The following is a 26,283-nucleotide window of genomic DNA, read 5'->3' on the forward strand; positions in this document are numbered from 1 at the left end:
CATGGAGATTGAACAACATGCTCCTGAATGAACAATGGGTCATAGAAGAAATCAAAAGAGAAATCAAAAACTTTCTGGAAGTAAATGAGGATAACAGCACAACATACCAAAACTTATGGGATGCAGCAAAAGCAGTGTTAAGAGGAAAGTTTATATCAATAGGTGCCTACATCAAGAAATTGGAAAGGCACCAAATAGATGAGCTTTCTATTCACCTCAAGGATCTAGAAAACCTACAGCAAACCAGACCCAAATCTAGTAGGAGAAGAGAAATAATTAAAATCAGAGAAGAAATCAACAGGATTGAATCAAGAAAAACATTACAAAAAATCAGCCAAACGAGGAGCTGGTTTTTTGAAAAAATAAACAAAATTGACACCCCATTGGCCCAACTAACTAAAAAAAGAAGAGAAAAGACCCAAATCAATAAAATCAGAGATGAAAAAGGAAATGTAACAACAGACACCACAGAAATAAAAAGAATCATCAGAAATTACTACAAGGACTTGTATGCCAGCAAACAGGGAAACCTATCAGAAATGGATAGATTCCTGGACACATGCAACCTACCTAAATTGAACCAGGAAGACATCGAAAACCTAAACAGACCCATAACTGAGACAGAAATTGAAACAGTAATAAAGGCCCTCCCAACAAAGAAAAGCCCAGGACCAGATGGATTCACTGCTGAATTCTACCAGACATTTAAAGAAGAACTAACTCCAATTCTTCTCAAACTATTCAGAACAATTGAAGAAGAGGGAATCCTCCCAAATTCTTTCTATGAAGCCAGCATCACCTTAATTCCTAAGCCGGGAAAAGATGCAGCACTGAAAGAGAATTACAGACCAATATCCCTGATGAACATAGATGCAAAAATCCTCAATAAAATTCTCGCCAATAGAATGCAACAACACATCAGAAAGATCATCCACCCAGACCAAGTGGGATTTATCCCTGGTATGCAGGGATGGTTTAATGTGCGCAAGACAATCAATGTGATACACCACATTAACAGACTGCAGAAGAAAAACCATATGATTCTCTCAATAGATGCCGAGAAAGCATTTGATAAAATGCAACACCCGTTCATGATGAAAACTCTAAGCAAACTGGGTTTGAAGGAACATTCCTCAATACAATCAAAGCAATCTATGAAAAACCCACAGCCAACATCCTATTGAATGGGGAAAAGTTGGAAGCATTTCCACTGAGATCTGGGACCAGACAGGGATGTCCACTCTCACCACTGCTATTCAATATAGTTCTGGAGGTTCTAGCCAGAGCTATTAGGCAAGAAAAAGAAATTAAAGGGATACAAATTGGGAAGGAAGAACTCAAACTATCCCTCTTTGCAGATGACATGATTCTTTATTTAGGGGACCCAAAGAACTCTACCAAGAGACTATTGGAACTCATAGAAGAGTTTGGCAAAGTAGCAGGGTATAAAATCAATGCACAAAAATCAACAGCCTTTGTATACACAGACAATGCCATGGCTGAGGAAGAACTTCTAAGATCAATCCCATTCACAATAGCTACAAAAACAATCAAATACCTTGGAATAAACTTAACCAAGGACGTTAAAGATCTCTACGATGAAAATTACAAAACCTTAAAGAAAGAAATAGAAGAGGATACCAAGAAATGGAAAAATCTTCCATGCTCATGGATTGGAAGAATCAATATCATCAAAATGTCCATTCTCCCAAAAGCAATTTATAGATTCAATGCAATACCAATCAAGATACCGAAGACCTTCTTCTCAGATCTGGAAAAATTGGTGCTGAAATTTATATGGAGGCACAAGAGACCTCGAATAGCTAAAGCAATCTTGTACAACAAAAACAAAGCCGGAGGCATCACAATACCAGATTTCAGGACATACTACAGGGCAGTTGTAATCAAAACAGCATGGTACTGGTACAGAAACAGAAGGATAGACCAATGGAACAGAATTGAAATACCAGAAATCAACCCAAACATCTACAGCCAACTTATATTTGATCAAGGATCTAAAACTAATTCCTTGAGCAAGGACAGTCTATTCAATAAATGGTGCTGGGAAAATTGGATTTCCACGTGCAGAATCATGAAGCAAGACCCCTACCTTACACCTTACACAAAAATCCACTCAACATGGATTAAAGACCTAAATCTACGACCTGACACCATCAAGTTACTAGAGAACATTGGAGAAACCCTTCAAGATATTGGCACAGGCAAAGAGTTTCTGGAAAAGACCCGGGAGGCACAGGCAGTCAAAGCCAAAATTAACTATTGGGATTGCATCAAATTGAGAAGTTTCTGTACTGCAAAAGAAACAGTCAGGAGAGTGAAGAGACAACCGTCAGAATGGGAAAAAATATTTGCAAACTATGCAACAGATAAAGGGTTAATAACCAGAATCTACAAAGAGATCAAGAAACTCCAGAAAAACAAAACCAACAACCCAATTAAGAGATGGGCCAAGGACCTCAATAGACATTTTTCAAAAGAGGAAATCCAAATGGCCAACAGGCACATGAAAAAATGTTCAAGGTCATTAGCAATCAGAGAAATGCAAATCAAAACCACAATGAGGTTCCACCTCACCCCGGTTAGAATGGCTCACATTCAGAAATCTACCAACAACAGATGCTGGCGAGGATGTGGGGAAAAAGGGACACTAACCCACTGTTGGTGGGAATGCAAACTGGTCAAGCCACTATGGAAATCAGTCTGGAGATTCCTCAGAAACCTGAAGATAACCCTACCGTTCGACCCAGCCATCCCACTCCTTGGATTTTACCCAAAGGAATTTAAATTGGCAAACAAAAAAGCGGTCTGCAGCCTAATGTTTATTGCAGCACAATTCACAATAGCTAAGACCTGGAACCAACCTAAATGCCCATCAACGGTAGACTGGATAAAGAAATTATGGGATATGTACTCTTTAGAATACTATACTGCAGTAAGAAACAACGAAATCCAGTCATTTGCAACAAAATGGAGGAATCTGGAACACATCATGCTGAGTGAAATAAGCCAGTCCCAAAGGGACAAATACCATATGTTCTCCCTGATCGGTGACAACTGACTGAACACCAAAAAGGAAACTTGTTGAAGTGAAAGGGACACTATGGGAAACGGTGACTTGATCAGCATAGCCCTGACTGTTAATGAACAACTTAATACATTATCCCTCTTAGTAGTTTTTTTGTCTGTTCTACTTAATATGACTGATTTAATTCTGTAATTAATACACAGTTATTCTTAAGTGTTGAAATTTAACTGAAATGTGATCCCTGTTAAACATAAGAGTAGGAATAAGAGAGGGAAGAGATATATAATTTGGGACATGCTCAAGCTGACTTGCCCCAAATGGTAGAGTTAGAAACATACCAGGGGACTCCAATTTAATCCCATCAAGGTGGCATGTACCAATGCCATCTCACTAGTCCAAGTGATCAATTTCAGTTCGCAATTGATCATAATGAAAGGACTAAGAGTCAAAGGGAGCACATAAGCAAGTCTAGTACCTGCTAACACTAACCGATAGAATAAATAAAGGGGAGAGTGATCCAACATGGGAAGTGAGATACTCAGCAGACTCATAGAATGGCAGATGCCCTAAATAGCACTCTGGCCTCAGAATCAGCCCTAAAGGCATTCAGATCTGGCTGAAAAGCCCATGAGAGTATTTCAGGCATGGAAAGCCAAGACACTCTGGCAAAAGATCTCTGTGAGTGAGATCTCAGTGGAAAGAACAGGTCTTCAAAGAAGGAGGTACCTTTCTCTGAAGGGAGAAGAGAACCTCCACTTTGACTATGACCTTGTCTAAACAAGATAAGAGTCGGAGAACTCAAGGGGCTTCCATAGCCTTGGAAACTCATGACTGGAGCATAGGGAGATTACTGATGCCATAGACAGGAGTGTCAATTGGTAAAGTCAACAACAGGAGTCACTGTGCACTTACTCCTCATGTAGGATCTCTGTCCTTAATGTGCTGTGCATTGAGATTTAATGCTATAACGAGTACTCAAATAATATATTTCACTTTGTGTTTCTATGGGGGTGCAAACTGTTGAAATCTTTACTTAATGCATACTAAACTGATCCTCTGTTAAAAAAAAAAAAAAAAAAAAAAAAAAAAAAAAAAAAAAGAAAAGAAACGAAACTATCAACTCCCAACTTGACTCTCACTGGGATTAAACATGACAATAGGTCTGATCTGATTTCATCATCATTAAAAAAAATCATCTATTATTTTTCACTTTATGTTTCTGTGTGGGAGCAAACTGTTGAAATCCTTACTTAATGTATACTAAGCTGATCTTCTGTATATTAAGATAATCGAAAATGAATCTTGATGTGAATGGAAGGGGAGAGGGAGTGGGAAAGGGGAGGGTTGTGGGTGGGAGGGACGGTATGGGGGGGAAGCCATAGTAATCCATTATTCGTACTTTGGAAACGTATATTCATTAAATAAAAGTTAAAAAAAAAATTCAGCAAATAAAAAAAAAAAACAAAACAAACAAAAAAAAAACCAGCTATTTTTTTTTTTTTTATTTGAAAGGTAGAGAAAGAGTTATCTCCCATCTTCTGGTTCAACCCCCAAATGCAGAATGAGGGCTGAGCCAGGCTGAGGCTGGGAGCCAGGAACTTAGCATGAGCCTCACACATGAGTGGCAAGGACCTAACTACGTGAGCTCTCACACGATGCCTACCAGGGTGTGCAGCAGCAGACAGATGAAACTGGAACAGAACTGGGTCCTGAACCCAGGGACTCCAGAATGGAATATGGGTGTCCCCACCAATGCCTTAACTGTTAGGACAAATGCCCACCCCAACACAGTCTTAATGTCCCACATTTAGGAATTCTGAATACTTGGACTTTTATTTAAAAGCTCGACTGGACACACTGACTTCCCAGAGGGCTCACCGTACTTACTCTTCCTTTCTTTTCATGTTCTCTCTCGCCTGCTGTGCTTTGGTGAGAATGAACCACTGGAGATTTGCTGGATCGCAGAGCACTGGGATGTTAAAGTGCCCGAGTTCATGCAGGCTTGGGGCATATCTGTCACTGAAATGAGACACACATTAAAGGAAAATCACAGGCCCATCATTCCACTCCACCACTACAGAGAATGTTTTATTAGTCTGTAACTGAAAAGGAATCACCAAGAAAATTCACCTTAGAGGAGAGCACCACTGACTCCAAGCTCTTCTGTCCCCAAAGACACAGAGGATCAGGGCGACTGCCTGCTTCCCAGCCCTGCAAGCCTCTCTCTGTGCAAAACTTCACACTGAGGTTGTGAGAGCTGAAGACGGAAGTCACTGGAACACCCAGTGTGGTGCCTGGCAGACAGCATATGCACCAAAATGCTGGCTGCTAACTGAGTATTAGTTGGATCCTGTAAAGTGTCCTGTAGGATCCACTTTACCCAGTGAGTGGTAGTCTCTTCAAAGAATGCTGCAGAGATTCAACCCTTTAACCTTTTCATGTCGGCTTATTCCTAATGTGTAGCAGAGGGCTGCTAACGCGAGCGTGCCATTCCTGATTTAATCTCTCAGAACCACACACTGAAATGTAATGCAGTTTAACGCACTTCCACACACAGCCTGCAGGGAGGGACAGAGCGACTCACCTGTTAAGGATCATCTGTAAGCCGCGCAGACTCCGAGGGTGGAACAGTACTCTGGTTTTCACTAATCGGCTATAGAACACGTCAAGAAGCGAGTAGTACTCCTCCAGGGTCAGTACTGGCTGCAGTTCTTCAATGCAGACGACCTGAATGCCACCTAAAAGGTAGCTTATTTGGTCTTCTAAAAGCATCAGCCGCCTTTGTAGGTCAAAGTAGCTTGGCAGCCTTTCAAAAAGCTGGAAAGGAGGAAGAAATAGCATTATGTTACTACAGTAATTTGCTTTTAGGATTACAACAAATGGTATTGAGAAGTTTTAACAAAAAAATCAGTTTCCTAGAAAGAAAGTTCAAGTAAAAGAAAAAAGACTTAATGTAATGCTGGAAACATTAATATTCAAAACAAGTCACTATGAATCTAGGGATTTATGACAGGAATTAAATGTTTCTGAACTTCAGGTTTACTTCAAAGTTTACATTAAATCAACTAAATTCAATTAAAATTAATAACCATTACCTAGCACCACCATGTACTTAAGCAAGGAACTGGGCACTTGAATTACAGATGAGGAATTTGTTGCTGTTTGCCCGGAGCTCACAGTTGGGTGCAAGAAAATAAAAACAACACTGAATTCAGCACATAAAGTGTTCATCCGGGACAATGGGTACAGAAATGGGGTTCTAGCAAAGGTTTCTAATGACATCTGACTGGACCAATCTGAAAAGGCAGATGGGATTTAGCATAAGGAGTGAACGGGGAATGTTCTGGAAGGAGATGAGAAGAGCAGGTGCAGACAAGGAAGCCTGAGAGGGAGTTCACATGTGTCCAAGCACCGGGAGCTGGGTGTGGTTGCAGTGTGGCAAGGTTCTTAGTGAGGTGGATAGAGAAGCTGAATGAGGGGGCATATGAAAATTAGGGGCTTAGATTCTCTGTTGAATGCTATCAGAAACTCTGCTGCAAGAAAAGCAACATTCATATACAAATTCCACGTTATTATAACCTATTCCTAATAATTTGTGAAAAACAATTTTACCCCTCACTTTTTCAATTTTTTTTTCTCAATGGGTTACTTATGTTTATAGGGTAACTATTTTTTAAATCTTTTTGAGATAACTGTAGATGCACACACCTTTCACCCAGTTTCCACAAAGTAACAACTTGCAGAAACTACAGTATAATGTCACAACCAGGAAACTGCCACTAAAACAGTTCTTGAGTCTTACTCAGATCTCACTGATGTGCACTCCTGGGCCTGCGAGAAATGAATGCTGTGTTGTTTTATCACACATGGGGACCTGCACAACACTGCACAGCGAAGACCCAGGGGCGCCCCATCACAGAGGTCCCTGGTGCCGCCCTTGCAGAGCCACACACTGCCCTTGGCAGCTACACTCTGTTCTCCCTTTCTGTACTTCAATGAGGTAGATGTTCTGTAGATGGAATGGTACAGTGTGTACCCTGTGAGGCTGTCTTTGGTTACTTTGTGCAACGCCTGTGACATCCATTCAAGCTGCTGCATGTGCCAATAAGCAGTGCATTGCTTTTTGCTGCTCCGCAGGCTTGTGTAGTAAGGACACACCACAGTCTGGTTAACCATTCACCTAATGAAGCATATTAGGACTTTAAGTTTTTGGCTATTGTAAACAGGTTTATAAACTAAATGTGTACAGGTTTTTGTGTGAATGTAATTTTTTTTTAAAAGACATTTATTTTATTGGAGAGAACTACACAGAGAAAAGGAGAGACAGAAACTGAGAGGTCTTCCATTCACTGGTTCATTCCCCAAATGGCCACAACAGCCGGAGCTGGGCTGATCTGAAGCCAGGAGCCAGGAGTTTTCTCTGGGTCTCCCATGTGGGTTCAGGGGCTTAAGCAGTTGGGCCATCTTCTGCTGCTTTCTCAGGCACATTAGCCGGCAGCTGGATCAGAAATGGAGCAGCTGGGACTCAAACCAATGCCCAAGTGGGATGCAGGCACAGGTGGAGGCTTAACTTACTATGGCACAGCACCAGCCCCATCAATGTAATTTTTTACTTCTCTATTTAAATGCCCAAGAAGCCAACTTCTGGGTCACAGGGCAAGTGTGAGAGACTTCCAGGTCTCCCATGTGAGTGGCAGGGGCCTAAGTACTTGAGCTATCAGTGCTGCCTGCCAGGTGCATTGGCAGGGAGTTGGAGTCAGCTCAGACCAGGCACTCTGATATGGGATGTGAGCTTCATGTACTGTGCTGCAACACCTGCCTGTTTTGTTTTAATTGCTGAGTGTTGATGGTTCTTTTGATATCCCAGATACAACATCTTTATCAGATATGTGGTTTGCAAATATTTTCTACTTAGTATTTGATTTGAACAGGGACTCCACCAAAGAAATCATGGAGTTGGAAAATCCATGCATTAGATGTCACCTGTCCTCAGAGAATAATCACCCAAAAGGAGACAGCACCACACGCCTGTGACAGCCTCTAGAGTTAACAAGATTAAAAGCGAACTGTCTTTTGGTAGTTTCATATATACTGTATCACACACACAGATACACACACAATTTGAATTGCAGACAGAAAGAAAAACAGATCGTCCATCCACTGGTTCATTCCTCAAATGCCCACAACAGCTGAGGCTGGGCCAGGTGGAAGCCAGGAGCTGGGAGCTCTATGAAGTCTCCCATGTGGTGGCAGGGATTCAGCTACTTAAGCCATCACCTGCTGCCTCCCAGGGTGCACATGAGTGGGAATTAGGAATGGAGCTGGGATTCAAAACCAGGGTCTCTGTTATGGGATGTGGGCATCTCAAGTGGTGCCCAGCCATGGAAGTTTTTTTTTTTTTTTTTTGACAGGCAGAGTGGACAGTGAGAGAGAGAGAGACAGAGAGAAAGGTCTTCCTTTTGCCGTTGGTTCACCTTCCAATGGCTGCCATGGCCGGCGCACTGCGGCCGGTGCACAGCGCTGATCCGATGGCAGGAGCCAGGTACTTCTCCTGGTCTCCCATGGGGTGCAGGGCCCAAGTACTTAGGCCATCCTCCATTGCATTCCCGGGCCACAGCAGAGAGCTGGCCTGGAAGAGGGGCAACCGGGACAGAATCCGGCGCCCCGACCGGAACTAGAACCCGGTGTGCCAGCGCTGCAAGGCAGAGGATTAGCCTAGTGAGCTGCGGCGCTGGCCTCCTGGAAGTTTCTTTAAAAGGTAAAATATCCTACCCAATGGCCCAGCCATTCCACTCCATCTATTAACTTAAGGGAAAAGAAATATACATTCGTATTTGTACACAAATGTTCACTGCAGCTGTACATGATACTCCCAACTGATACAACCAACAACACAACCCCACATCCACCAACAGGTGAGTGAATAAATATGTGATCTACTTACTCAATGGAATACTACACAGCAATAAGAAGGAATAAACTCTCAAATGATGCAACAACATGGATGAATATACAAATACTTGAGTGTAAGAAAAAGCACACATACTCTGATTCCACTTACCTAAAACTCTAGAAAACACAAGTAAATCTACAGTGACAGAAAGCAGAGCAGCTGTGGTTTGGGGCAGGGCAGTGGGATGGGCGGGAGGGCTGTGAGCAGGTGATGGACATTTTCACTCTCTTAATTATAGTAACAGTTTTATGGGCATCTACATGGGCCCTTCAGGGATTTCAATGAAAATGGAATTAAAACTAAGTTGAGTTTGGTGCAAAAACATTTTGAAATCTGTGCAGACAAGGGGTCTTCAAAAATTCATGGAGAATGCATATTATGAAAAAAGTATACAGGGATTTCAAAATTATTTTGCACCAAAATAAACTTATTTTTTAATTTCACTCTTCCATGAACATTTTTAAGTATTTGTATTTATGTGTCAAAATTTATCAAAATGATTATGTACAGTTTGTTCATGTCACTTATTTCTCAATAAATTGTTAAAAACAAGTAATACCACAAGGAGATGCAGGCTGTGCCTCAGGAGACTGTAACACTACCACATCAGTCCTGCTGGCACTGGGGTTAGGCTGTCACCTGCATCCCTGGCCAGGGAGCATGGGGTTCCCAGCTGCTCTGCCTCTGACCCAGCTCCCTGCTCGTGCACCTGGGAAAACAGTGGAAGATGGCCCAAGAGCTTGGGCTCCTGCTGCCCAAACAGGAGACCAGGATGGAATTCCAGGCTCCTGGTTTCTGCCTGGCCTAGCCCCAGCCATTGCAGCTATCTGGAGAGTGAACTGGCAAATGAAAGGGCTCGCTGGCTCGCTTGCTCTCCATCTCTCCCTCTCTGTCACTCTGCCTTTCAGATAAATAAAATAAATCTTAAAAAAATACCTGAATCTTTCCTCTTAACAATTTTAACTGCATCTGATCTGAGAACAGCTGAAGGCATGACTGAGTATTTTTAGTTCATTGATACAGCAGCACTGTTGGGAATGCAAGTACGTGGACGGCAATGGAAGAGGAGTTCCGCCCGCCGGCTCACCTTTGTCCAGTGGTGGTGGACATCCATGGTTCCTAGCATCACGTGGCCCACTGCGCTCATGCCGGAGCGGTCAGTGAATATGATGGTGCACCCTGATGATAGAACACAAGCCCTTTGGTCACATGCAGAGGGGCTTCATCCTTTTAGCACTGTGCACAGAGTTACTGCATCTTAGTGTACAAACTCAAGATTAGGTACGGTACAAGCTTAAAGGCTCATTTGGTGTGGCTGTTTTATTTAAAGGAACAAACCCGGCCATGATAAAGCCACCTGGTTTTCCACTACAAGTTACATGGCAGCTAAGTGACACTGTCAGAAAAAGTGGAAAGATGTTTACCTTTTGCTTTTCTGAGTGTTTCCGAATTCTGCTGTGCTAAGCGGCCTAAACTGTGCAGCTGGCTACAGCGGTGGGCGATGCCCCAGCTCCTCTGCCACCTGGGTCAACGGAGCACAGAGATGTCAGTGAGCGTGAGTGGCACCCTGCAGGACAAGTCTCACCCCACCCGTCTGCCTCCAGGAAGCCAGTGCTGCACACAGCCAACTTAAAAAAGCAGCCAAATGGAAATGAACTGTTTACCAGAGGGTGAAATGACGTACAGGAGAAGGAAAAATGGAATTAAAATATAAGTTGTTTTGGTACAAAAAAGTTTTCATCATCCATATTTTCCATGAAATTACTGAAGACCCCCTTGTAGACTATGTGGAGATATCCAAAAATTTAAAAGAAGATACACTATGTTGCTTCTATTTTAAAATAACAGGATGAGGCTACTGCAGGCATTTGCGGAGTGAACCAGTGGATGGATAAGCTCTGTTTTCTGTTTTTAAGTGTTTCAAAAAAAAGAATAATAAATATTATCCAAAAAGTGAGGAAGAAATGGGAAAAACTTTGAAAGCATCTTTTTTCCCTCCATACTGGACACTGAGGACACTCTGTTTAAATTATTTGCCAGTTAGGCATTCCAATTAGAAGGACTTTGGGTAGGTGCTGCGGTGTAGAAGGTTAAGCCTCTGCCTGCAGTGCCGGGATCCCATATGGGCGCTAGTTCGAGTCCCAGCTGCTCCCACTTCTGATCCAGCTCCCAGCTAATGTGCCCGGGAAAGCAGTGGAAGATAATCTAGGTCCTTGGGTCCCTGCACCAATGTGGGAGACCCAGATGAAGCTCCTGGCTTCAGATCGGCCCAGCTCCAGCCATTGTGGCCATTTGGGGAGTGAACCCAGGAGATGGAAGATCTCTCTCTCCTTCTCTCTCTGTGTTCCAAATAAATAAAAAAAAGGTGACTTTGACAACATTATGTCATCTGCTCATGTTACAGGCTAAGAGTAAATCCCAGTGACAGACTGAAGCTGATGTTGCTGCCATGTTACAGAGGCAGTGCTGTGGCATGCAAAGCGGCCTGGTCTCGAGTGGCATCAGGAACCCACCCCTGAGTTGTGGTTCTGCAAGTTTCTGGCTCCCTGACCCTGAACCCGTTTCCAGGCTTCCTAGGGGTGCCACTGGCATCCATGCAGCAGCTGAAGAGCTGACATACGTGACAGCACGAGGCACTCAAGCAGGCCCCAGGCATCATGTCCTCCCCACATCGGTTCTGAGGCCCATTTCTTGATCAAAGGCCAACCATTTCTTTACAAAATTTAAAGATTTAAAAATAAATCTTCCTTCAAACCACAGCTGAGAAACTGCATTAATTTCAGAGAATTAACATTAACTTGGGATTATCTGAAAATTAAAAAAGTTTAGGGATAGAGCTTAAGTGTCATGGTCTCTCATACAGGCTGTTAGGAATTAAAAATAACGTCCTTCATCACCATACTGCCATTGGCTGGAGCACTGGCTAATTCTGCAGTAAGTGGAGACTCCTTCTGAAGTTCGTGGTCCTAAACTATTTTGGTCTCAGAGCCCCTTTTATACTCTTTATAAGCTGAGAACCCCAAGGAGCTGGTGCTGACGTGGGTTCTTTCTGCTGATGTTCATCACAGTGTGAATCCCAGCTGGGAACTTCTCCACATTGTTGGAAAACAGGTGTGTTTCCCAGATGTTGATGAAATCTGTCTAGGCCCAGTGTGCCTTTCACGCACATTCACTTGTGTCATAAGCTTTACAAAATGAGTGTACTGTGGAACTGAAAGAGCCCAGTAACCAACATCTGGTCCAGAAGTGACAAATGTGAAGATCCAAGGGCAGCTGTCAGTGTAAATTCAAACACCCCGGAGAAAGCAGGTCCACAGGCTCTGCTTATCAACAATGGTGTCTCATGAGAAAGAACTTGTAAATGCTCTGCGCTCGAAAGGCCCAGGAGAAAGGCGCCATTCTGGTACTTGGAGAGTTGTTTGGTTTGATACTCATACAAGAAAAGTCCTGACAGGGTTGAAAACAACAGAATAGGCCACAGCACAAAGTAACAGAAGTGTCCAAGCCTGAGGCTGGGTGACAATTTTCAGGGTTCTAAGGCAGACGTCCCATGAATGAATCATTTCACTTCATCCTTTTCCTTTCCGTACAGGTTTAAGAACTGTTAAATCTATTTTATAGTAATTTCAGTTGGTTTCTTTATATAATTGTGATTTCCAAGCTTATGAAAATTTATTTAAGAAGTTTGTTATTTAACATAGAACAAGAATAAACCATCTATTTTCTCTCTTCTCATTTAAAAAGACATTTTATTTGAAAGGCAGAAAGAGACAGAGACACAGACAGAGAAAGAGAAAGATAGATAGAGAGGCAGACAGAAAAGAAAGAAATCTTCTATATCCTGGTTCACTCCCCAAATGTCCACAGCAGCTGGAGCTGCCAGGCTGAAGTCAGGAGCTCAGAACTCCATTTAGGTCTTCAAATGGAAACAGGGACCTGTCACCCACTGCTTCCCAGGATGCATCAGCAGGAAGCTGGATGGGACACGGAGGAGCTGGGACTTGAACTGGCGCTCTGACATGGGATGCAGGCATCCCGAGTGCGGGTTGATAACTTGCTGCACCGCGGTGCCCACCTTCTTCTCCCTTCTTTTTAAACTCAAATACCAGTCTTACATGATTGGTACATAATTTTTTTTGCATGTGTCTATGGAAAGGAATTTTTTTTTATAAGATCGATCATATAAAAAGGTTGTACTATTATGCTAACAATGTCAATACTTAAACCTTCCTTCAAGATTTTATTTTTATCATTTTCTATTTATTTGAGAGGGACAGATAGAACGAGAAAGAGGCAGAAAGCGAGAGAGAGGGAGAACGAATGCCCCTAGCAGGACTGGGTCACACTGATGCTGGGAGCTGGGAACTCAATCCAGCATTGGGGCAGGGATCTGAGTACTCGAGTCATAACCACTCCGACCCAGGGTGTGCACTCTCAGGAAGCTGGAGTCAGGAGCTAGAACTAGAACCACTGCAGTGTGGGACATGGGCATCTGCACCACTAGGCCAAACGCCTGCTCCCTGCCACCTCCAATACTTTATTTTTTTAAATATTTATTTATTTAATTAAAAGATGGAGTTACAGAGAGAGGGAGAAACAGAAAGAGAGGGAGAGACACAGAAAGGAAGAGATCTTCCATCTGCTGGTTCACTCCACAAATGGCTGCAGCAGCCATGGTTGGGCTGGGCTGAAGCCAAGAGCCAGGTTCTTCATCCAGGTCTCCCACGTGGGTGTCAGAGGCCCAGGCAATTGGGTCGTCTTTTGTTTTTTTCTCCAGACCCTCAGCAGGGAGCTGTATTGGAAGTGGAGCATCTGGGACTCGAACTGGCATCCATATGGGATGCTGGTGTCACAGGTGGTAGCTTAATCTATTACAACACAACACCAGCCCCCACTTCTAAGATTTTAAACAAGAAGTTAGTAAAAGTTTTCTTACTTAGAGGGACATGCATTCACAAAAGTGAAGAAAATTTAGTTATCAGAATAAAGATGCAAATACGTGTTTTTCATCTCTAAGTTAGGTTCTCTCTTCTGCAGTACCTGATATCTGAGAGTTGCAATTGATGAGAGAGTTCATCTTTTAAACGATCTAGTTCTTTCCTAAGTGGCAAACTGTTCTTCAGCTTTTTAACAGCACATTTTCCATTGTTATCTAACCAGGATCTGGAGAGGAAAAACAGAGATGGATGCTTTTCAAAGACTAGTGACAATACAAACATATCTACCATTACAAGATGCAGGCACTGCCTCACGTCAGGTTTTCCATCGAAAGCTCCTCTTCCTAAGTCTGTTTTTCTAGAGAAACATCCACTTCTATGATACCTTGCTTGGACAACAGTCAGCACCTGTCTGATCACTTCCCAGTGATGACAACTTCCTTTACATTCAAAACATTAAACTTTAATAACATCTATCATCATATTTCCAGAGATGGGATAATTCAGGAGAATTAATAGATGCTTCAAAACCTCTCATGTTTGTTGTCACTTTCAGTAGGCTATGACAGATGTTCACTTAGGTCAGCCATAAACATGTAGGGTAGAATCAATAATAACTATACAGCAAGTGAAACAAAGAACATTTTGGTCAAGGTGATAAAGTATAAAAGGCAAACTCAAAAGATGTCCCTAGTGAGAATGGAGACAGTAAAGAGGAATACACCAAAGGTTATTTTGTGTGTGTGTGTGGGGGAAATCCAGCTTTTCCCTTTATTTTGACCTTGGATGTGAGTAGCCGGAGCTCACAAGGTTTGCTTCCTCGTCTCACTACCCAAGTCCTCCCACTGGTCAGCCCTTAGCAATCCAGTCCTTCTGCTCCAAAGTCTCCAAACACATCTGTCTGTCCAGGTGGGTCTCCTTATAACCCCAGTGCTCATGCACCCTCCAGTCCTTTCCATCCAACCAAATGCCCACTGAGACCCAGTCTCAACTACAGGTGTGTAACAGGCTCCACAGGAAGATGCTAACTTTGCATTTATCAGATTATTCGCCTTAACAGTGTATGCGAAAAAATAAATACAAAACAATGCTTTAAGGGATCAGCTCTCAGAAAAGAGCTGCAAGACAGCCTGCATGGCTGCCCAGAGTGCAGCTCTGCCCCTGGAAGCCATCTCTCACTCAGAGCTGTAATCACCACGACACAAGGTGTGCTTGCTACTGCTCAGGATCTCTGGGTCCCTACAGGAGGGCTGGAGAGGTCCACCTGAAAGCATACGAAATTAAGAAACTGATATTCATCAGCCAGCAGGGTCCTGTGACCCAGACAAGACTCAAGTGCTATGAAAGCCAGGGGAAAGGGGGAAATCTGAAGAGGAAAAGCATATCTATGTGGCCCTACATATCTCATGAAATGAAGAAAAATTCCCTTTGCTGTGGAGAACATAGTGAGGCATCCCGTTAATCAAATGACGCATTAGTATCACCACATAAACCCGCCATGAAAACCACTCATCTCATCTGTGCTATTCTTGACGAGAAGCTCAATAACCTCTGATCATGAAGAAACAAGGAATATTCTACAGCACAACTGGTTTGTACTCACTGGTGTAATGAAAGAGAAGACAGTGTAGAGGAAATACTCTGGTTAAAGAAGAGGAACAGAAATGGAACCAAATGGGGTCACAAGCCAAGATGTTCTTTGCCTAATAAAGAGTGATGCTCAGAAAATGAGTGACAGTTCAGTAAGAGCTAGAAATGGGCTAAGACTGCCACAATCAAATGTTAATTTCCTGATTTCTACAATTATCCTATAGTTACATAAGAGACTGTCTTTGTTTACATCCCTAAATATCAGGTCATGATGAGATAAACAGCAGAATTATTTTTTGTGTCTATTAGCTTTTCACTGTCAGAGGTCCCTGTGTTGCTCTTCTGGTAAAACAATTCCAATAGGTAGATAGCTTTATTCTTACAGCAGGACTCCGCACAAAACCACGTCCAGCAAAATGGGAGTCTCCCTGCACTCAGAGGCAGCAGGCCCTTTTCTTAACCATGTTCTCCAATCCTCCTGTGAACAACACATGACACTTGATAACCCTGTCATTTATTTTCTGCTTATATTAGATAGCGCTGGCTTCCTCTGTTGCCAAACAAGATTGCTGAAAATAAAATTCTCTTGGATTTTCTTGGGGTCAATCATAAATCGTTCAATTATGCTTCTGTCTTTCCCCACTTCCTTTTCTTTCTGCATTGGCTGGACCTTCCAGGACAAAAAATTCTAGAGCTGACGGTGGGCCTTTAGGTTGGCTTGTTTCTCCACAGTTCTGATCCCACCTGCTTTCCATCTTTGAAAAACTGCTAAAAATCTGTTACTGGCATTCCCTGTTCTCCTCCAGAAACCTTCACCAAATGATGAAAGAACTTTCGTGAAGATCTGGGGAGCTGCAGGCTACAAACTGGAAATGCTCTTCTGAGTGATGAGTGAGCTGTTAAGGGGAGTGATGGGTAAAATCCTTTCATAAAGTGAGAATGCGCATTAGCGGGAATACAGATTCCAGGCTGCAGGAAAGGAAAACTCCTTTCGAAGGAGCTGTTTTCACAGTCCAGGAGACAGAACCATGTGGCAATGGGAGTTCCCATTAAGTATCTTTGAGTGATGTCTTCCTCCACTCAGGATGAAAACAAACTGGCAGTCAAGAACTTTTTCCTCTGAAACCTTCCTGGGTATGCTCTCCGTTGATTCTTGTCCCATAGTTGGCCATAGTACTTTCTCAGCATCTCTTTTTGAAGCATTCAGACTATCTGTATAATAATTTCTATGCCTGTGTCTAATTTCCCCCATTTACCCTATTACTTGCCTGTGTATGGAATCTTCAGAGTTTTCTACATATAAGAGTAGATCACCTGTGGACAGAGAATTTACTTTTTCCTTTCCAGTAAATAGCCTGCCTTCCTGCCTCTGCCTTCCCTCCCTCCCTCCCTCGCTCCCTCCTTCCTTCCTTCCTTTCCTCCTTCCCTTCCTCTCTTTGCCTGATGGCTCTGCTTAGGACTTCTAGTTATAGGCTGGGCAGAAGTGGTGAAAATGGGCATCCTTGCTTTGATCTTGAGCTTGGAGGAAACACTTTAGTCTTTCACCATTGAGTATAATGTGAAATTGAGTATGCTGTGTGGGCTTTTCATATATGGCTTTTATGATGTTGACATAATTTCCTTCTATTCCAACCCTGCTGAATTTTTATCACGATGCTTTTCCTGCAAAAATTTGAGACAGTCATTTGTTTTCTTTTTTCCTTCATTCTGTTACTGTGATATACTGCATGGATTTATTTTTGTGTGTTAAGTTGTCCTCGTAACCGAGGGATAAATAGATCTCTCTTGGTCTTGGTATGTAATCCTTTCAGCAGGTTGCTGAATTTGTTTTCCTAGTACAGTGTGCAGTAATTTTGCATCAGTGTTCATAAATGATACTGGTCTGCAGTTTTCTTTGCTTGCACTCTCTGACTCTGGTGTCAGGATTAATACTGGCCTCACAGACTGTGGTAGGAAATATTCCTTCTTCAGTTTTTTGGGTAAGTTTGAAAAGGATTGGGGTTAGTTCTTCTTTAAATATTTGGCACAATTTACTAGTGAAGCCACTGGATACAGGTCTTCTATTTGTTGGATAATAATTTTCAATTACTGAAGCAATCTCCTGACTAGTTATAGGCTTATTGAGATATTCTATTTCTTTATGGCTTAGTATTGGCGGTTTTTATGTTTCTAGAATTGCTTTATCTAGGTCATCCATTTGTTGGTATACAACTGCTCATGGTACTCTTATACTCTTCTGTAGAATTAGTAATGTTTCCACTTTGATGTCTCGTTTCAGTAATGTGAGTCTCTTTTTTTAGCCCAACTAAATTTAGGTTTGTCAATCCTTGTTGCTTTTTTCTTTCTTTCTTTCTTTTTTTTTTTTTTTTTTTTTGACAGGCAGAGTGGACAGCGAGAGAGAGAGAGAGAAAGAGAGAAAGGTCTTCCTTTACCGTTGGTTCATCCTCCAATGGCCGCTGTGGCCAGCGCACCGTGCTGATCTGAAGCCAGGAGCCAGGTGCTTCTCCTGGTCTCCCATGCAGGTGCAGGACCCAAGGACTTGGGCCATCCTCCACTACACTCCAGGGCCATAGCAGAGAGCTGGCACCCCGACCGGGACTAGAACCCGGTATGCTGACGCCGCAGGCAGAGGATTAGCCTATTGAGCTGTGGCGCTGGCCGCTTTTTTCTCTTTTCAAAGAGCAACTTCTGGCTTCACTGATTTTCTTCATTTTCTTCCCTCTATTTCGTGTATGTCCATTTGAATAGTATCTCCTTTCTTCTGCTAGCTTTGGGTTTAGTTTGATCTTTGAGACATGTAAGCTGTAAAGGTAGGCTGTAGACTTGATGTCTCCTTGTTTTCTATGAAGTATTCATAGCCATAAATTTCCTCCTTAGTACTGTGTTCCCTCCCATGTGTTGTACTGTGTGCTGTATGCTATTTTCATTCCCATTAATCTATTTTTTTTTTATTTTTTTGACAGGCAGAGTGGACAGTGAGAGAGAGAGACAGAGAGAAAGGTCTTCCTTTGCTGTTGGTTCACCTCCAATGGCCGCTGCGGCCGGCGCACCGCGCTGATCCAATGGCAGGAGCCAGGAGCCAGGTGCTTTTCCTGGTCTCCCCATGGGGTGCAGGGCCCAAGCACTTGGGCCATCCTCCACTGCACTCCTGGGCCACAGCAGAGAGCTGGCCTGGAAGAGGGGCAACCGGGACAGAATCCGGCGCCCCCACCGGGACTAGAACCCGGTGTGCTGGCGCCGCTAGGCGGAGGATTAGCCTAGTGAGCCACGGCGCCGGCCTCATTCCCATTAATCTAAAGTGTATTGGGTTTTTTTGGTAGAGTGTACTGTGTCTATTATGCACAGTTGGTTTATTCAATTACTTCTGTCTGGTTGTTACATTATTGTGAGTGAAGTATTGACATTTTCAATATTACTATATAACTGCTTCTACCTTCAATTCTGTCCATTTAAAAAAAATATTTATTTTGAAAGAGTTACAGACACAGAGAAATCTTCTATCTGCTGTTTCACTGCCTAGATGGTCACAACAGCCAGCGCTGGGCCAGGCTGAAGCCAGGAGCCTGGAATTCCATCTAGGTCTCCCACATGGGTGGCAGGGACCCAAATACTTGGGCCGCCTTCTGCTGCCTTCCCAGGCACTTCAGCAGGGAGCTGGATCAGAGGCAGAGTAGCTGAGACTCCAACTGGCGCTCATATAGGATACTTGCATTGTAAGTAATGGCTTAACAGTGATGCTGAGTTAAGCCACCACCTGAGATGCCCACGTCCCATATGGGAGAACATGGGACCAAGTCCTGCCTCTGCTTCTGATCCAGCCTCCTGCTGCTGTACCTGGGAGCCAGCAGATGATGGCTCAAGTATTTGAGTTCCTGACACGTGGGAGTCCTGGATGGAGTTCCTGTCTCCTGGGCTTAGCCTGGCTCAGCCCAAGCTACTATGGGCATTTGAAGAGTGAACCAGCAGATGGAAGATCTCTCTCTGTGTCATGTTTCAAATAAATAAAAACAATATAAATGCAATTATCATTTTAAAAGACTAGACATACCATCTACTATAATGTTATATCATTATTAATTTTACTTTATGAAGCTAAGAAAAGAAAGGTTTTAGGTAGCTAATAATGGGTTAACCTAATCTGTCAAGATAAACAGCTGTTGACAACTAGATTAGAAAACAATGATCAACAAATTAAGACTGCTCAATTTCCACTGTTTAAGGTGATATCCTCTGAAAGGGTAGATAACAAGTGAAATGCATTCTTTGAGCTTGTCCTGCTAACTGTCAGCATGAGGGCCTGGGGCAGAGTGCTCTTTAGGTACTGGGTTAACCTGCCACTTAGGACGCCTGCATCTCATACTGGAGTGCTGGTTTGAGTCCTGGGTCGTCTGCTTCCAATTAGGCTTCCTGCTAAGGCACTTGGGAAGGCAGCAAATGATGGCCCAAGTAGTTGGGTTCCTGCCACCAAGGTAGGAGACCCCAGATGCAATTCTTGGGTCATGGCCTGGGGCTGACCCAGCCCTGACTGTTATGGGTATTTGAGAGTAAATCAGCAGATGAAAGATCTCTTTCTCTTGTTCTGTTTTTTCCAATCACTCTACCTTTCAAATAAATAATACATATTCAAATAAGTAAATAAATGATAGCTTGAATTTAAAACAAAGTTTATCTTGGAGTAAATCAAGATCCAGAGTAAAAAGAAACTTGTCTAAACGCAGAAGTTTTTCCTTGAGACAAATGTATCTCAGCTAAAATCAGCACACATCTTCTAGTGAATGGCTAAATGAACTACATTCAATGCTGCGTCACTTTTACCGCTCTCGCCTGCATTAGCTACTTTACATTTCCATAGTAAATCCTGAGTTCTCTTGTCACATTCACATTCATTCCACAGGTCATCAATTCAGTTCAATAAAAATACTGGCCCTGTTCTATGAGTCTAGGAAGTAGAATAATAAACGGGGATGATTAAAACATCATCCCTATTTATAAGAACTATCTAGTATAATGTAATAAAATATAATGTAGGAAAGTCTTATTAGAGACTTGGGAATTCCACTGGATGAACTACACACAAAGAAATTATAAATACCCAGCTTAGAGAAGGAACCTAGCTGAACAGCATGTACTTGCTTGAACTGGCCTTTTGCAGTTTTCATTACTTTTCCAGCTGGCTAACTCTTACTCCTGGGTCTGTAGGACAAACTTTTCACCACAGCTGCACGTGTAGCTCCAGATCAAAATCGTACCTTATAAAACACTCAACTATAAAACACAGACTAGATGCTTCTCTGCCATTCTTAAATACTTAATTTTTTGGTAAATATGTATGTGCTTATTTGAAAGAGAGCGAGAGAGAGAGAGAGAGAACGCGAGCGCTTCTATCTGCTGGTTCACTTCCCAAATGTCCACAATAGCTGGTGTAGCAGGATTCATGTACAGAGACAAGACACCAAGGCCTTTAACAGGAAGTAGTCTTTATTTATGCTGGCTTAAGGCCCAGGTGGAATTTTTTTATCCAAAAGCCTGAACCCTGAACAAAGAGGGGTATTTCCTTATAAATGGTTTTAGCTTCTTTTTCTCCCTTGTATGGTTACATGCATATATTTGGATATTCTAATGTTACATGGCAGCCACAGCAATTGATGCAGTATGCAGCATGAATATGGAGTTACTGATGATGATTTTCCACACACATACTGAGCCCTATGCTGTCTAGCCATCCCTTAGTGTTAATAAGCTGGAACCTAAGCAGATAATAACTTCACAGGCAAGCAGATAACAACTACATTTCATTCCCAGGACAGGATCCTCCTTTCTTCTTCTGACCTTGGGAAAGTCTTTACCACAACTTTATAATCAGGTTAGTTAGAAACAAGTTTAATTAACAAAGGCTTCTGCCACACCTGAGCTGGGTCAGGCTGAAGCCAGGGACCCAAAGCCAGGAGCCAGAAGCCAGGAGCTTCTTCTGGGTCTCCCACATGGGTGCAGAGGCCCAAGCACTTGGGCCATCACCTGCTGCTTTCCCAGGTGCATTAGCAGGGAGCTGGATTGGAAGCAGGGCAGCCAGTGCTCGAACCAGAGCTCATATGGGATGCCAGCACTACAGGCCATGGCTTTAACCTGCTGCGCCACAGTGCAGGTCCCAATACTTAATCCTTAAACCCCTTAGTTTGAGTAAAGGTTTAACAAAGCCATTTTTGCTTTTCTGCCTTGACTTATCCAATATCACTTTTTGTCTGTACCCTTCAGACCATGCATTCCCAATGCTAGGGAACAGAGTAAGATGATGAGCGTGTGAGCAGAGGTTTCAGGTGCTGGATCCCAACAGGTACGAGGCTGAGCACATCTGGCTTAGCTCACGCTCACCGAACTCTAGCTCAGCTCCTACTGCAGCCTCTGTGCAACTGACTTGCAGTCCCGTCTCCTCCGTCTTCCTAAATCAAATTCTAAATTCATCAGCATCTATGCCATTGTGACTGCTGTTCACTACTACTCTCACTTCTTACTCTCTTGTTACTTCTGGTCTATCATTCGCACTCCCAAGCCTGTTTTCATCTCAGTTTGTCTACAGACCAAAGGAGGTGATTTATCTATCAGCTATGCAGGCTGATGGGTCTCACAGAGCCACACCCTGCCTTCGCTTGTTGACTGAGATCTAGCTGGGTAACAGGGGAGGAATGCTAGGGTTTGTGTGGATAATCCACACAGGAACTGGGGGAGGATCAAGGATCATTTACTGTGCTACAGTGCCTGACAATCTTTCAGTAAGTCACTGGGCTCTTTAGATTCAACTGTAGAAGCACAGTGTGCCTGTTCTTTAGAGAGCAGAAATGACTCAAAAAGCATGAATGGTGGCTTCACAAGCAAGGCTTGCCAAAGGATAAAGAAATATTTTATACATGATTTTTAAGATTTAGCAGAATTATTAATTCTCAATAATCTCTGTTAGGATGGTATTTTTAAACAGTGTCTCCAATGAACTTTTCTTTATGTACAGATCAATACATTAAATTACTATAGAGCTCTACAAAAACACACACACAAAAAAACAAAAAACTGGAAATGCCTAACATGTAAAGAAGCTTAAAATACTTTAAAAATAGAATTTTAAAAACTTCAGGCCAGCGCCGCGGCTCAATAGGCTAATCCTCACCTAGCGGCGCCAGCATACCGGGTTCTAGTCCCGGTTGGGGCGCCGGATTCTGTCCCGGTTGCCCCTCTTCCAGGCCAGCTCTCTGCTATGGCCCGGGAGTGTAGTGGAGGATGGCCCAAGTGCTTGGGCCCTGCGCCCCATAGGAGACCAGGAGAAGCACCTGGCTCCTGCCTTCGGATCAGCGCAGTGCGCCGGCCGCAGCATGCCGGCAGCAGCGGCCATTGGAGGGTGAACCAATGGTAAAGGAAGACCTTTCTCTCTCTCTCTCTCTCTCTCACTGTCCACTCTGCCTGTCAAAAACAAAACAAAACAAAACAAAACAAAACAAAAAACAAACTTCAAACAATCTCTCTTGCTTGTGTTTGGTATCAAAAACTAAAAAATTAAAAGCAGTTGGATGTATTCTGGCAATTTTAAGTAAGAAACATGGATCCTCTTTCTTCCTAACAGTTCCTGGATAAACCAAATGGAAAAGATGCATGCTGGAAAATTAGACTTTAAAGATGAACCACGGAGGACAGTTGTGTTAAATGAAAACTTTTACGTACGTTAAGGTTGTTTCCATTCTCGAGACTTGCTCAAGGTCTTCATCAGGATCCTTAAATCCAGTGAAGGAGTAGTAAGACTTGTCCCACTTGATGGGCCTGTCTGACGTCCTTTTAACTTCTTTGAGAGGCTGGGAACGTACATTAGTGTTCAAGCTTTGGATATGTTCAACAGATAAACTGCAGGAGTTGAGAATATATAATACTGTGCTTAGCAGATCTCTGGTGTGCAAAGTAAATTTGACTGCTCGAAATCCTAGAGAATATAATTCCCCCAAACAATTAATACAGATGATTATTTGCCTTACCTTAAAAATATTTTTCATGCAACATTTATAAAATCAAAATCTGTTTAGAACATTCCGTCACTGATTAAATTCATCCTGTTGTAAATCATCTGCAAATGGAGAATTACTTGGCTTCTCTGAAATGGCACCACATGATTTCTACTTTCCTGAATTCCTTTCTTGGCAGCGCCCTGTCCCAGTTTAGCACCAATAACCAAATTCTTCCCAGCTTAAGAAGGGGATTCAGGATATTTTCAATACTGCCCATAAATATGGTCTCTCTTATTATGAGACAAAGGCGCTCTCTTATGAGCAGGTGTCCACCTAAGATAGTTTCTAATACACACACATGCACACACACACAGAGTGAGAGAGAGAGAGACAGAAGGAGGACAGTGCCTGCACTGTGACAGTAACTCAGATGAGGAGGGGGCCATGTCATCTAATCTCAGTGGTTACAGCAACCCATCTTGAATCTTCTTTTTATTACAAGAGACTGCCCTCAGATCTGCCCACCTAACTAGCTAGTAATCCAGTATTTTGAGGAATGATTTAACTTTTTCTGTAAAATTTAGTGCTTCACAATCCAATTTTAATGTTGGGCTAAATTTTATAATCTCAATTAAGTTACTGAAAGGAAACCCACTGGTTTGGTTGGTTTGTTTTTTCCATTTACTGGGTGTTAGGCAAGCTTCTAGGGAATTTAGATATCTTTTCAATCAGCATTCCTACCAACCATGCCAAGGTAAAGAAACACAGGCTACAGGAGGTCAAGAATGAAGAGTGAATGGACACCAAGCCAAGTGTTTCTAATTAGCTCTGAAAATTACACAAGAAGTATGGAGGTGCATGCTTATTGTAAAACTAGAGAGACAAATAGTAATATATATGTATATATTTATCTATGTATCTATAAATATATAACTTTAGAATCTTATGCCTTTATCAGATATGACCACTCTAACAGGCACATATTCTTCCAGATCTGCACTAGTATGTTAGCGATGAGGCATACTTAGCTATTTAAAATTAAATTCATTAAAATTAAAACGAATCTAAAGTTCAGTTTCTCAGTCTTACTGGCCACATTTCAAGTGCTCAGTAGCCACATGGGGCTGTGTGTTGGGTGGCAGAGGTATGGGACATTTCCTCCACTGCTGAAAGTTCTACTGGGCAGCACATGTGGAGATCTTTTCTACGTGTGTATCGTATATAACATATGCACATGCATTAACACAAGCACACATCTACTCAGCTTGAATAGATTATTCAGAAGTTGCTTTGTGTAGGTTTTGAACAGGTTAATTCAAACTTGATAATGGTGACCCTTTGACATTCAATGACTAAATCAACCTCATTCTTTTTAACAGCTACTGTCTTGTCTAGTCCTTGTAACAATGATAGTATCATCTAACATTTCCTATAGTGATGGACATACAACTTGCTTTCAGGTTTTCTCTATTCCATACAAGGCTTAGATGTGTTTTGTCTTTGATGAAAGCACAATTTAAATCATTCTTAGAGATACCAGCTCGGCTTTCCACACAGATTTAATCTTTTTTCTTAACAAAAAGATTTATTTACTTGAAAAGCAGAATATTAGAGATGGGGAGAGAGAGAGAAAGAGAGGGGTGAGGAGAGAGATATCTTCCATCTGTTGGTTCACTTTCCAAACGGCCACAAAGACACAAAAGCCAGGGCGTGGCCAAGCTGAAGCCAGGAACAGAAACTCCATCCAGGCCTCCAACAGGGGTGGTAGGTCCCCAAGTACCTGGGCTATCTTCTGCTGCCTTAGCAGGTACATTAGCTGGCAGCTCAATTCGAAGCCAAGTAGCCAGGACTTGAACCAGTACTCCAATATGGGACACTGGCATTGCAAGCAGTGGCTTGATCTGCTGCATCACAACACTGGCCCCCCACTTAATTTATCTTAATTGGTTAATTACTTAACCTAATGAAAAGCCAGCCATACAGTCAAAAATGCTTCTATAAGACTGCATATATTCCTTAAAATTAAAAAAAATTTATTTGGAAGGCAGAGAGACAGAGAGGAACAGAAAGATAAATAGATAACTTATGTGTGGTTACTTCCCAGATGCCTGCAATGCCTAGGACTAGGTGGAGGTTGAAGCCAGGAGTGGGGAATGCAATTCAGATCTCCCAAAGGGGTGGTAGGAACTCAGTTACCTGAGCCATCATTACTATCTCCCAGGGTCTGCACTAGTAGGAAGCTGGAGTCAGGAGCTGGAACCAGGAATTGAACTCAGGTACTCAGGTGTGGGACACAGGTGTCCTAACTGCCAGGTGAATCACCTGCACCCTGAACATATTCTTTAATGGTTCCTTAAGAGACATTTTGAGAAGAGGAATTTTCTAGATTTGCAGAGATAATTTCAAACTGCATTCTAGAAAAAGCTTAATTGAATTTACACCCCTACCAATAATGTATGAAAGCATACTCTCACCATATGTGTTATCAGTAAAAGAAAAAATATTAATAGGCAAAAAATAGTACCTAATTATTTCAGTTTGCATTGGAATACTGTATACATTTTTATACTTATAGTGGCTTCTTTTATGCATTATTTCTTGGTTTGTTATTTGCCTTTGCCTATTTTTGTAATGGAGACTGCTTTTTTTTTTTGTTTGTTTGTTTGTAAGAACTCATTATATACTAACATCATCTTTGTCATATATGTTGCATGTTTTCTACCATTTCTAATTTCATTTTTCTGTGATCTCTTTTTGCTTTATGAGTGATTTAAAAAT

At 42.4% G+C, this 26,283-nt stretch overlaps 1 protein-coding gene across 6 annotated transcripts in view; it reads right to left on the minus strand.

Moving 5' to 3' along the window:
• Positions 1–26,283, minus strand: part of TCAIM (T cell activation inhibitor, mitochondrial) — a 51,683-nt gene that overhangs the window by 7,622 nt on the left and 17,778 nt on the right. For 2 of the 6 annotated variants that reach the window (XM_051852593.2, XM_070051044.1), the window contains exons 4-9: positions 23,231–23,358; positions 14,040–14,162; positions 10,424–10,521; positions 10,087–10,178; positions 5,631–5,863; positions 4,934–5,065 (exon numbers count right to left, since the gene is read on the minus strand). In XM_051852593.2, coding sequence (XP_051708553.1) covers positions 4,934–5,065; positions 5,631–5,863; positions 10,087–10,178; positions 10,424–10,521; positions 14,040–14,162; positions 23,231–23,358 — 806 coding nt within the window. Of the gene's footprint in view, positions 1–4,933; positions 5,066–5,630; positions 5,864–10,086; positions 10,179–10,423; positions 10,522–14,039; positions 14,163–23,230; positions 23,484–26,283 lie in introns of all 6 variants that reach the window. The other 4 variants (XM_008260359.4, XM_070051042.1, XM_051852592.2 and 1 more) reach the window with 2 other exon arrangements.

The sequence above is a fragment of the Oryctolagus cuniculus genome, chromosome 10, assembly GCF_964237555.1.
Source record: "Oryctolagus cuniculus chromosome 10, mOryCun1.1, whole genome shotgun sequence".
Classification (NCBI taxonomy): Eukaryota; Metazoa; Chordata; class Mammalia; order Lagomorpha; family Leporidae; genus Oryctolagus; species Oryctolagus cuniculus.